The sequence below is a fragment of the Anolis carolinensis genome, chromosome 4 (assembly GCF_035594765.1).
Source record: "Anolis carolinensis isolate JA03-04 chromosome 4, rAnoCar3.1.pri, whole genome shotgun sequence".
Lineage (NCBI taxonomy): Eukaryota > Metazoa > Chordata > Lepidosauria > Squamata > Dactyloidae > Anolis > Anolis carolinensis.
In genome coordinates, this window is record NC_085844.1 from 141448328 (window position 1) to 141461000 (window position 12673).

At 37.5% G+C, this 12673-nt stretch overlaps 1 protein-coding gene across 3 annotated transcripts in view; it reads left to right on the top strand.

Annotated features, from left to right (window-relative positions):
• The window catches only part of vav3 (vav guanine nucleotide exchange factor 3), a 218550-nt gene that overhangs the window by 37894 nt on the left and 167983 nt on the right, over positions 1 to 12673 (top strand). For all 3 annotated transcript variants that reach the window (XM_008109114.3, XM_062977938.1, XM_003220077.4), the window contains exon 2: positions 8763 to 8879. In XM_008109114.3, the coding sequence (XP_008107321.1) occupies positions 8763 to 8879 (117 nt within the window). The remainder of the gene's footprint in view (positions 1 to 8762; positions 8880 to 12673) is intronic.

Below are 12673 nucleotides of genomic sequence, written 5' to 3' on the forward strand. Positions count from 1 at the left end.
TATATATCCATTAATCTTATAAAAGCATTTTCCCCTGAAAAATTTGTTAATCTCTGCTACAGATATATAAGCATTTCTCTCTGCAAGCCTTTGCAGTTCCTATGTACCTTTATATTTGTATCAATCTACATTAATTTTATATATGAATTTCCCTCTCATATGTTTGCAAGTCTTTGCAAATCCTATACAGATATAATTATTTATATACAGAGAGATGTCTAAATAGATAGATATGAATATAAATATACAGGGCTTGTAAATATTGCAGGGGGGAAATGCACACCCACACAGATTTCTAGATAGATATAAACATCAATATATAGGGCTTGCAAATATTGCAGGAGGAAAATGCATAGAGAGAAAGGATTTGCAAAAATTTCAGGGGGAAATGCATATGTGAAATTAGTATATATAATTATAGATCTATATCTAGCTCTGCATTGTTTATGTAGGCATTGAATGTTTGCTTGTTACTATGTTGGAAGCTGGCTTGAGTCCCCATGGGGAGATAGTTGCTGCTGCTATTGTTGTTGTTATTGTTGTTGTTGTTATTATTATTATTATTATTATTATAAGTATGACACAGCAAACAAGATAGATATGCTGGATTTCATATCACAAAATCACAAGTCGAACACGTCCCAAGTGTCTAGGACTGTGTGATGTATTTTTGGATGATGCGTGCAGATCCCATTATTATTATTATTATTATTATTATTATTATTATTATTATTATTATTATTAAGTTATTGTCAGTACCATATTGTTTTTGTTGACCTTACTTTTCCACTTACAGTGCTAATTTACTTTTTTTTTTAAATATGGTAAATATTCAAAAATGTTTAACCTACTGATGCCTCAATATAATTTCATTGGGATCTATTTTCATTTTCAAATTTACCAGTAGCTGCTGCATTTTCCACCCTCGGCTTATACTCGAGTCAATAAGTTTCCCCAGTTTTTTGTGGTAAAATTAGGTGCCTCTGCTTATATTAGGGTCAGCTTATACTCAAGTATATATGGTAAATGTGGAAAGCTAACTATAGTAGAACAGTGGATATATTCAGAGTGATTAAACATGTACCTTGACTTGAAAATTTCCTCTCTGAATCTGATTTCAGGAGAGATTTTTGCCTGAAACTGTTCCCCTGTCACTATGCTTTTCTCCTAAAACAATGCTAAATTTTGTATGGTTATATCTATAACTTCCTTGATATGATCTATGTCAGAATAGTGGAAATTAGTATTCCAAAGTACTGAAGTCTGGTGTTTGCTAAACCCCCCCCCCCCCCAATAAATTATGCATACTGAATGACTAAGACATGCTTCTATTGAAAAAAAATCTGTTTTTTTAAATGGACTACTAATAGTGAAGAATGACAGAAACATTTGCTCCTCTTAAGTAAATGTTTTAGAATCTCCTTCTCTAACTTTGTACACACACTTCTTGCACTGCATAAAAGAGGACTAATTCACGCAACTAACAATGCAAGTATTCTAACAATAGGCTTCCTTCCTTTTCCTTTCTTCCTGTGGATTTCTGTAGGGCCATTGGGTAGCTGGTGAATTAAGGCTTCATTGCTATCTGTTTTGTTCATTCAGAGTGCTTCCAGCTATTTTTATTGAATGTGGTGACAATTATTGCCGGCAGAGCAGAACTAATTTAATCTATTTTGCCTACAGAAAAAAGAGAATTAGAAATGACTTCTAGGGGAAATGGTGAACTCTAAAAACAAAATATTTTAAAGTCGCACATGACCCTTCTTTTCCTTTCTATGAAAACATAAATATTGCATATCTATTTCCTATGCAGTTTAAATTAAGTCAAATTAGGAGGCTAGTACATCTAAAATTGGACAAGTGAGCACTACAAACAAAGAACCAGGGATTTCCCAGTTCATATTTTTAGTTTCTTTGTCTTAATAATTTTCTAATCACATGGTTTTTTGATCAGGACACCTGACTGGAAAAGTACATCTCATGTTCAGCTGATGTCACTACATGCATTTCAGTTTTTCAAATCTTTGGTTGCGATGGTTATTATTGCATTATGTTATTGGCTGTTTTTGAATTCAGTATGGCCTATATGTTTCTACCAGCATAAATGTAGTCAGTGATGAAGAGGATGATGTTTATGGCAGCAACAATAGCAACCTCTTTGGATGGCTAAAACCTTGGAATGTATAAATGGGTGAACATTAGGAGTTGGGTGCAAAACACCATAGGTACAGGGAATGGATAAATCTCAAGCATGCTCAGACTATACAAATGCTGTTATTAACTGTGCATTAACAGCATGCACCCAATTAAACTGAATTTTGTCCTCAAGCATGTAGTGGTTTACTGAAAATATGTTGGACCATCATATATTCCTGGTAGGTGACATTTGGCTCATGGCACCATTACTGGTTCAAATGTGGAATAATCCTTTATTTTCTTAGATTGTCAAAATTTTGAGCACAGTAATTTTATCCTCATTGAAATCAGAGGCATTTATGGGCATAGACTCATAGAATCATAGAGTTGGAATAGACCTTGTGGGCCATCCAGTTGGTGTCTTTTATGTTAGTAAGTCTGCTCAGAGCTTTCATCTAAAATTTAAATAATCTTTCAAATATGCTAAACTTTATACCCCAAAAATAGGTTGATAAACTTGGCTGTCCTTTTAAAGTTTGGTCTAAAATATAGAACAGATTAATTTCTCCTCTGAATAAGGAAGCCACAAGCAGTCACTGCAGGATTATATCCCTGTCATCATGCAGGAGTCCTATTTTTAAAAAAGCTTTCTATCCATGTACTCGGTTTTGATGAATTTTTGGTTATAGATAGTGTTTGCATTACTTTGGAAGTTTGTCAGTAAAAAATGGTGAAATTTGATGCTTTTCAGTTGTCTCTTATTTAGGCTTTAAAAGCTGTTTATTTTGATGTGAAAAAAAGAAAAGCAATGCTTCCTTTCTGTGCCTTTGTGGCGCGTTCCATCATTCTGCACTTGATTCCATTTTATGTGTGGTTCAGATATGTCTTTTGCCTGTCAGCAGCTGCAAACTCTTGCCAGTTTCATTTCCGATTAGCTGCTTTGCGCTAGTACTCAGTGTAGTAGGGTACTTTACATTTCCTGTGTCGATGCTCACTGGGATGTGCCATATTGAATAAACATCTAATCTGTGTGCTCTTCTGTAGCCCATGGCCAGATACCGCAGGTAGGAAAGTGAGTACTAGATTCTTCCAAAGTCCATGCTGTGGGACATTATTATTGATTTTCCAGCCTAAAACATCTTCACAGTCCTATGAAAAACTATTGCAATTAGTTGTCTTTGGAAAACAGAATGTGGGATGATTCTTTGGGTATCTAGACAAGAGATCCACTTTCACTTAATGCTGTTTCCGTTCCAGACAGCTGGTAAACTGGCTGGGATTTCTGGGAGTTGTAGCCAAAGCACCTGGGGACTCACATGTTGAGAACCACTGGACTAGAGAAAGCCTTTTTTAGACTACAGTGGTGCCCTATGAGACAGTTTTTGGTCACTCTATCTGCTCCTTTCTGGTTGTGCAGGTATCTTGTTATGACCTCAGCAGATATGACTGTAACAGCCAGGCACTTGCAGGCAACTCTATGGCCAGTGAGGAATATTGATGATGACACGGATAGTTCGATGGGACCAATGTAGTCCTGGCCCAACTGGGCCCTTTGGAGATCAACGTGCCATCACAGAGGGTCCAGCCTGATGCATGTGGCTACCACCATGCTCGGCCCACGGTCAACTGGGAGCATAATGCATTTCAGAGATCTGATCATACTGCTTTTAATAAACATCATTAGAAAAAAATACAACTGTCCAAGGTCATCCCAGTGTAATAAATTCAACTGAAATAGCCTTATAGAATTGGTTTTGAAGTTACCACTCCCCCCTGCCTTTATCCCCTTTTATTTATGTGTTGAAGTCATCTAGATTACGCTAAAGTTGATTGCTGATGACTTTAATGGAAGACTTAAAAAATATAACAGTCAGGAAGCTGAGCTGTAAAAAAGTCATTAGGGTCAGTAAAGGTTAAATATAATCAGATACAAAAATGATCCTCACAATTCTGAGCCATGTATGGCTAATAACAGCAGGAATAGGTTAATTCTTGCAACATATTTTACTCTTTCAAGGTTGTCGTTCCTCAAGTTTATTTTCTGTTTCCCTTAAAACAGCAAAGAAAATAAAGGTCCTTTGCTGTTTTTGTAAAGAAAGATAAATAGCAGATCTGTTCTGTTAATCGGGTTAGGTTAACTGTTAAGAGAGTCGTCTTTTAATCTGTTTGAAAGATAAAATGGATGGCCATTGAGCCATTCAATCTGAAACCAAACACGCTAAGTGTGCTTTCAGGCAAACAGTGTGATTTCATCCTATTGTCAAGAGGCTTGTTACTTTAAAAGAATTACTTTTCTGCGTTGTAACTAAAGATGTGCCCCTCTTTTAAATGGAAGCAGGATTGACAAATGTTGACAAATGGCTGGTTTTATGCTCCTGAAGGCACTCTTAAGGGATATGATGTGTTGTGTCACACATTGAGTCTCTCACTTATGCAGAGAGGAGACATGAAAAAGTCGGTGATATGCTATATAGTTTCCATAGGTACAAAAGTTGACTGTTTTTCACTGGCTGCTGAAAACTACACAAACTTAAGTTAGTAGTCCTTAGCATACTTGTCAGCCAACAAGAAGAGAGAGTGTAAAGCAACAAAAAAAGGAACAGACATCTTTCCAGTTTACAAAACAACAACAACAACAACAACCCAAGAACAAACCTGTACTTGCTTGTCTGGAGACAGTTTTATTTTGCCACAAATTAATCTCCTAGTTCATGTATTTATAGTAAAATATTAAGAACATATAACAGCCAGGCCTCTATGTCTTCTGGGAATTCCCGTGAAAGTGAAAAGCCAACAAATAAAGAAATTGTATGTGTTTTCTAGCCAAGACAACACTATTCTAGGGATTTCTAGGTCTTTCAGCATGACTTGTGGACATCTGCTGAAAGCTAGCTGTGGGATTGCACAGGTGTAACTAGAAATTTCTTGAGAAAAGACTTTAATTAAATCTGTGAATAATCGAATCCACAAAAATCAAAGGTGCAACTATGGAGGGATGATTGGGGGGACAATTGTATATCTTTCTAGTTGAAGGATGTTGCTGCAGAAATTATTTCCATGTTCAGATTCCCCTCATTGTGGGACAGATATTCACAGAGCTTTGAAAACTTACTGTTTTGGACTACTCTTCCCAGAAACTTGCAATTGGGAATACATGGAGGGTTTGTGGGTTTATGGTTTAAGAATATACTTTTCTAGAGCTTCTATTGTTTTGATATGCGTTAAGTTCATCAATGGGCAGGCGGTGAAAGGTGCTGGCTAGGTTATAATTGATACAAGCGAGCAATGCATCTTTAAACAGCTTGTCTTCATCACTGGTCCTCTGTATCAAGACTGTACTAAAACTACCACTGCTGGTTTGTTTTGTCTAAATTATCTTACATAAAGAACATTTGTGATTAATGCAGTTGCTTCTCAAGATGACTTACTCTTTACAGAATCTGCAAGAGGAAGTATTGTGGGGGAAGAAACAAATATTTCTTGAAGAGAGTTAGTTGTTCCGCTTTTGTTGTCAGATTTTTCCTGGACTGGCAAAAAAAGAGATGCCGTTAGGCCTGATGGAAGTTGTGGTCTTTGCCTACTTATCCATGTCAGGGGTCAATTCTGGAGTCTCCTCAGTGGCTGGAGTGGGGGATTTAAACTCAGATGACTGGACCTTGGGGTTCTTCCTATCAGGGAAACATTTTCTCACTGAGTTGTAATACAGGAGAACAGTAATCATTTCATTTTGTGTCCCCCTTCCCCACTTTATAGGCAGGTCTTCATATTGACATAATTTGCAGCCCATAAACCTTTCTTAAATTCAGCTTGAATTCATTCAGGTTCTAATGGGCTAAAGTTAAAAAAGTATGGTTCATAACAAAGGAAGTCCTCGAAAATGATTTCCTGAAAATTGTAATGTTTCTTCAGTAAATTGCTTTGAATTTCCGGATTTTCTCAGGAACAAATATGTTAAGGATCCTCATTAAGGGTGAAAACTGCTGTCTTAGGGTAGAATCTTTATGCTTTAGAGATGTCGTGTGGTATATGTATTTGTGTAAGAAGAGGAATGGGAACATTTAAAGACTATTAAGGTTTTTCTGCATTGGTTGCTTGTTGGTTTGTGGTTTCATCTAATATGTGGGTTATGCTGTTTTTGTCCTGGGTTTATATTTGTGGCTGGTGTCTATTTGGAGAGGTATAGTAACATTTACTCCAACCATAGTTGTTTGGTAGGGAGAGATCTGATTAATCTTCTGTCATCCCATTTGTTCAGTGGCTTTTAAAATGTTTCACTTTCTCTCAACTTTTTTCATTTTCCTTTAGTATATCAGTTGTTGGAAACTGAGTTCAACGTGCCAAAGTACTAGTCTGCACTCAATGCAGTCAACAAGAGAGGAGGTGGAATCTTGTTCTATCCCATAGGCTCAGGCAAAAGCAAGTTCCTGTGGCCTCTCCTAGCTTGTCTGTTCTTCCTCATTAATAATGTTTGCCATTTTGACCGCACTCTGATGGTGCTTATCCACACATGTCCTGGTTTTCATCTCTGAAATCTGGGCTATGCAGTTGAAAGTGCATGGAATGGTAGCATAGATTTTCCTACATTATTTTACTTAGGAGAAAAGTGTTCCATTTGCGATTTTGACTTTTGCAGATTTGATTATTCATGGATTTGATGAAAAATATTATTTTTCAACTTGCTCCAGTCATGGTGGAGCACTTTGAGATTTCCAGAGACCACACCTCTCTAGGTCCTCCAATGTGATTCTGTGGTCAGCTTCCAGCAAAAAGTGATGCTAGTCATGCTGGAAGACTAGAAATTCCTGGAGAGATATTCTCTGAGTTCAACAATTTCTTAATTTGTAATTTTTCTCTTCAATAGGGATCTTGTGCCCCTAACCCTAGTCAATGTGAAGGACTGACTACAGTCCAGAAAGAAAAAAAAAACCTAAAAGTGAAGGGTAGGAAAGCTGAGAAAACTGACACAGATGTCCTGTTAAGAATGTAGGAGGCAGGAAATTCTGTAGTAAAATACTTTATCCGCCTCTGGTAATTTCTTTAGCTATTGGAAACATACATTTTCCAGAGCAGTAGCTTTGCTTGAAATTAAGTTCTGGGAAGGAGAGGGGAATAGTTATAAAATTGTCATTTGCCAGATTAAACATTGCATGCAGGTTCTCATTTCTGCATAACTAACTGTAAAATCATAATTGCCTAATCCTTAGGGGTGTAATTACAGTCCATTCTTCTTCTGCAATATGCATTTGTGGTGATTTTTCATCTGTACGCACTATGTGTATATTTGCAGAAACTGTTTAATGAGGATTCTAATTAACTATTTTGGTGTACTTGTGCACAAAAGCTCCTTTTAAATGTTGCATAACTAATTTTTCAGCACCAACACCTCATGGGGGCCTAAAGCATTTTAGCTTATGTATTGTTACATTTTTGGCCTTTTCAAACTTACTTTACAATGCATTAATTGCATGGAAGTCTTTATGTCCACCCTTCTGAATGTTCAGGACTGGGTGGCCGTGAACACTACCAACAGTACGTTCCCTATACCATTTTAAGGTAGGTATATGACAAAAGCTAGATCACCAGTCTAATTGTACAGATAATTTTCCATATTCATGAATTCTAAATCTACAGATTAAACCATCCACATATTGAAAATACTTTTAAAAACAAACTTTGATTTTGACTTTTTATATAAGGGAAGCCATGAGCATCCATGGATTTGTGACTTCATCAGACATTTCCCTCCCTGTCCTAGCATGCTACCGACATTCTGCTGGGACAGAGTCTGCCATAGCCCATTATATGATGCAGGGCTACTTCCTGTGGGGCTCCGTTGGACTCCATCCTGGCAGCATGTTGGCAGCATACTAAGAGGGGGGCCTGAGGATATGGGTGACTACCCATCTCCTCATTGAAGAAGCCAGGGACAGCATGGGAGGAAGCCGGGGACAACCAGGAAACATCATGAGATGGCAGCCATGACCAACACTAAGGTGACAAAGCTGGGCACTGCCCTACAGTTTCCCCCACTGTGCCCCACTGTCCCCTGGCTTCTGGATCTCTATGTGAAGAGGCCCTTGGTTTCCATGGAGGATCCTGGAACCAAATTCCATCAGGTACTGAGGGTCCACTGTACTATATCTTAAATATTGAATATAAGTCATTTAGATGTTCTTATATCCAAATTATATATGTGTGTGTGTGAAAATATATTTTCAAACTATCTTGGGCTCCCCCTGTATTGCCTTTCTCACTTCTGTGAACCTGATGGAAATTTGTCTTATGTGGAAATCATTGTAATTAGAATTTATTCTTTGATTTTTCTCTTTCTTCATTTTCCATTTTGGATAATCATCTGTGGAAAAAATGTGTACCCTGATTACTAGATGGATAAATGGGTGATTACAATTAGCTTAGGTAATGATATAAGTTTAGTATCCTTTATCCAAAATGCTTGGGACCTAAAGTGTTTAGTTCTACCAACTTTTAAAATACAGATAATTTGTTCCCTGAGAAATCTTAATGTCACAAATCTTTCTGACATAAATATTCATATTCATAGATAGCTACCAGTTTGTTCAAATGATTGGATAGCACAATGATAGTATTTTTTCTTTTCTTTCTAGTTTCTCTGTTTGAAGAATATCAGAACATTCCTTTCAGCCTGTTGTGAAACGTTTGGGATGAAGAAGAGTGAACTTTTTGAAGCATTTGACCTGTTTGATGTTCGCGATTTTGGAAAGGTATTTTACAATATTACTTGTCAACAATAATGTCTGTGATTGTTTAAAATTATTATAGAAATGATTAATCATGTTTTTGTTATTGTTAGTTATTATTGATAAATGTATCTTTTACTGGGGAAATGTCACCAAGGGCCATGAAAAGGTGGTGCAAAAAGGAAATGAGTCCATTATCAATTTAACATTGTATATCTGCTGGAATTCTACACCTGGATTTCTCCACAGGAAGATGTGTTTCACAAATACCATGGTATTTGAAATAATTTGATTCATTTCTGTGTCAAGAGCCCATGTGGAGTAGTAGAGTGTTGGACTATAACTCTGATTTTCTATTTGTCCCTGGAAACCTATTGGATGATTTTGGTCAAGTCACACACTCAGTCCTAGAAAAATCTGTGATAAGGATCGCCTTAGTGGCATTGCCATAAGTCAGAAATGACTTGGACAACACAACAAAAACAACCTCTTGCTCTTTTGTTATTATTTGAGGTTGCTGGACAACAGATTGGTTATAGCAATGGTTCTCAAATTGTGCTCTCCCAGGTGTTTTTGGACTTCAATTCCCAGAAATCCCAGTCAGTTTACCAGCTATTAGGAATTGTGGGAGCTGAAGTCCAAAACATCTGGAGGAGCATAGTTTGAGAAATTGGGTTATACCTCAAATAGAACTCTTATCAAAATGTTTAAGAGGCTCCATAATTTTTTGAGAAAAAAAACTATTTTTTTTCTTTTGCATTAAAAAATGTTGTTGGCTCTTCAGGGAGTCATAGCTATAGCAGTGGGGGGGGGGGGGGGGGAGGAAACACCAACGTCTTTTTCTTTGGTGTCATGTGTCTTAGAAATAATGTGGACATACTAACCTCATTCCCAGGGAAGAGGAAGTGCGTTTGCAACCAGAACTTCATTTCTTTTCTCCCCACTTTTTTCCAAAAAAAGAAGAAGCCAAAAGTGAAGCTTTGTAAGCACTATCTTCTGTTGAAATATTTCTCGGCCCCATGCTCTATGAAATCATTTTTCTGTTTCATGAGAAGGGGGAAGTCCATATTCTGCACTCCTAGCTTTTGAAGGGGAAGGGAAAGCAGGGTGGGACAAGCAAAGCAACTCTTATTTTTACTGCAATGTCTAATTGGCTGAACAAATCATTATTAAAAATTCATGGACTGTTCTTTTAGGTAACTGGACTTTATCAAACACACCTTTGAATTTTTGAGTTGGAAGAATACAACAATTCATGGATATATAAAAATGCAGCACACATTAGCCTACTTCAGTTAACCTTTCAGATATTATTATAAAGGAATTACAGTTCTTTAAGTCAAATGTAGCCCATTAGCTGCTATATGTGAATGGCTATGCTTTTGAACAACTAGCAACTTGAGACATGGTGTCTTGCTAGCAGATGTTTCTCAATCCCTTTTTCCCCTTTGGGATCTTTAGATGTTATTTTATTCTTTGCTGTCTTCTGATAGTGGGTAACATGTGGTGTAGCTATGTGGGAGCTATATTGTCCTCCCAATAAGAATTCTATCAGTAAATGATTTTTTCTCCTGTCATCATATTTCTAGTGTCATATTAACTTAAAACTTAAACACTGAGCATTTAGAAATAGAAAAAGTTTAGGTATCAAAAGAAAATGGTCAAAGGAAGAGGACAATGTGAACTCAGCAAAAATAAGAGTTTTGAATGTGAATAATTCTCAAAATTTGTGGAGTAAAGGAAAAATGCAGGGGAAATTCTTATTTGTGGGACAATGCCCTCATATTGCCTCCCCAAATGGTTACACCCCTAGTGTCGGATGATGTACCTTAAAAACTTTAGAGACATCTTTAAGGACATGAGTAAATAAAGTACTCCACTCTTGGCTCCGTCTATTTGATTGACATTTGGAACTGACTCAACAATACTGTCCACATAGCTGCTACGTGCTATTGCTACCTTCCGTTTTGTTTATTTCTCCTACTGTCCTTACCCCCCCCCCCCCCCCAGTCATTCCCCCATCATCTTCCTCTCACTGCAGTGAGGTCTGTTATATCCACAAGATACTTGCTTTTTAAAATGAATGGACCATGTCGTTTGATCATCCTTTTGCTTGGGACATTTCTAAATTCACTGAGCTATGCATACCATTGCTAATGATATAATTCATTTTCACCAAGGGCCACATCAGCCTTATGTTGCCTCCAAAGGACTGTGTAATTGTAAGATTGCATAATTAAATCATTTGGGGAGGCAATATGACATAACATATTAACATATTGTTAAATAACCATATCACTTACCATCCTCATCCATTGATCATTTTCTGAAAATAACAACAAACACAAAACAGAATGCAACAAGATCCAGGTGACTTGAAGGCACATACACAGGGGAAAAAGACAATGTGGTTACACAAAGAGGCAGAGGATGGTACAGAGAAGGCCAGGGAGCAATTGCTGCACCTTATAAAGGAATGGAAATGTTAGGGCCATGCATATGTGGGAAAGAAAAGAGTATATAAAAGGCATACTGAAAAGCCCCCTCCCCATTTCTTTGCGCTCTATACACATTCTCTTCTTTCCCATAATACATGTGGCCATAACATTTCCATTCCTTTACAATTGTCATTTCTTTTGGCAAGATCCTGAAGCCTCCAACAATAATAACGGAAGGACTTATAGACAGAAATCTTGGTTAAGAAGCTTTTCTTCTCAACCAAGGATGGAAACCGGTGAAAGAGCAGACTCCATCCCTGCTTGAAGGCACCTAATATTTGGGGCCCAGAAGCCTTGCCAGTGTAAACATGAACAGTTGCAGGAGGGATCAAGGTGGAAGAGACACTGGTAAGAGAGAGGAAGGAGAAACAAGGATGGCTGGCACAAGAAAAGGAGAAACAAATCCTCAGTAGAATCTTTCAAGGGGAAAATAAAATTCACAAGGCAGAGGAGAGTCCTAGAAGAAAAGCTCTGCAGGAGCTTCAGCAGCATGGTCCATTGGCCAACCTCATCCCAGAGCCCTACCAGTCCTGCAGCCACCACCCTCCTCTTCCTCACTAGTAATTGCTTTTTATTTTGTGTCAAAAGCATTGTAATTGCTTAGCAGAGGCTACCAGGTTGCATCACGTGGAAGGCTGAATTCAGCCCACAGGCCTTACATATATCACATGTGTAGCTGCCTGTTGGAGTTGCTGGTGCTCATGAATGGAATTGGGAATTACTGCTTTCTAATACCCCTCTCTAATGTACCTATGAAATATGGATACAGTGTTAAAGGAATTCATCCATGAAAGTCCTAGCATGGCAAAATTAGGACAAAGATTTTCTGAGGGGGAAAGATTGGAAAAGAAAATCTGGCTCTAAAACGTAAGGATGCTTGAACAAGCAATGGCATGTTGTTAGAGTAGTTGTATGTGTGTGTCCTCATTCCAGAATGATAGTTTGAATGTCTCACCTTTTGGTCCAAGAGCCACCAACAACTCAAATGTATTTTTCTTGCCTGCAAGTAATGCAAACCAACCAACCAACAAACAATAAAATTTGCTTAGTCTGGATGCATCCATGAATGTTTTTCTAACTCAAAGCAGTCAGAAGTTTTGTCTTTACTGAGAATTGCTTTAATCAAGTGACTTGTGATTGTTTCTCGAAGAAACAGAATAATGGTTGACAAGTGAAGCGATGAAAGTATCATGTTTTTCCCAGCCTAAGATCCTGTTTTCTTACAAACAATAACATAAAGAAAAAAGACATCTAGAGCTTCATGTCTCTACATGAAAAGAAAGATTTAACTTTGATTTTCTTCCTCCTGTCGACTTCTAG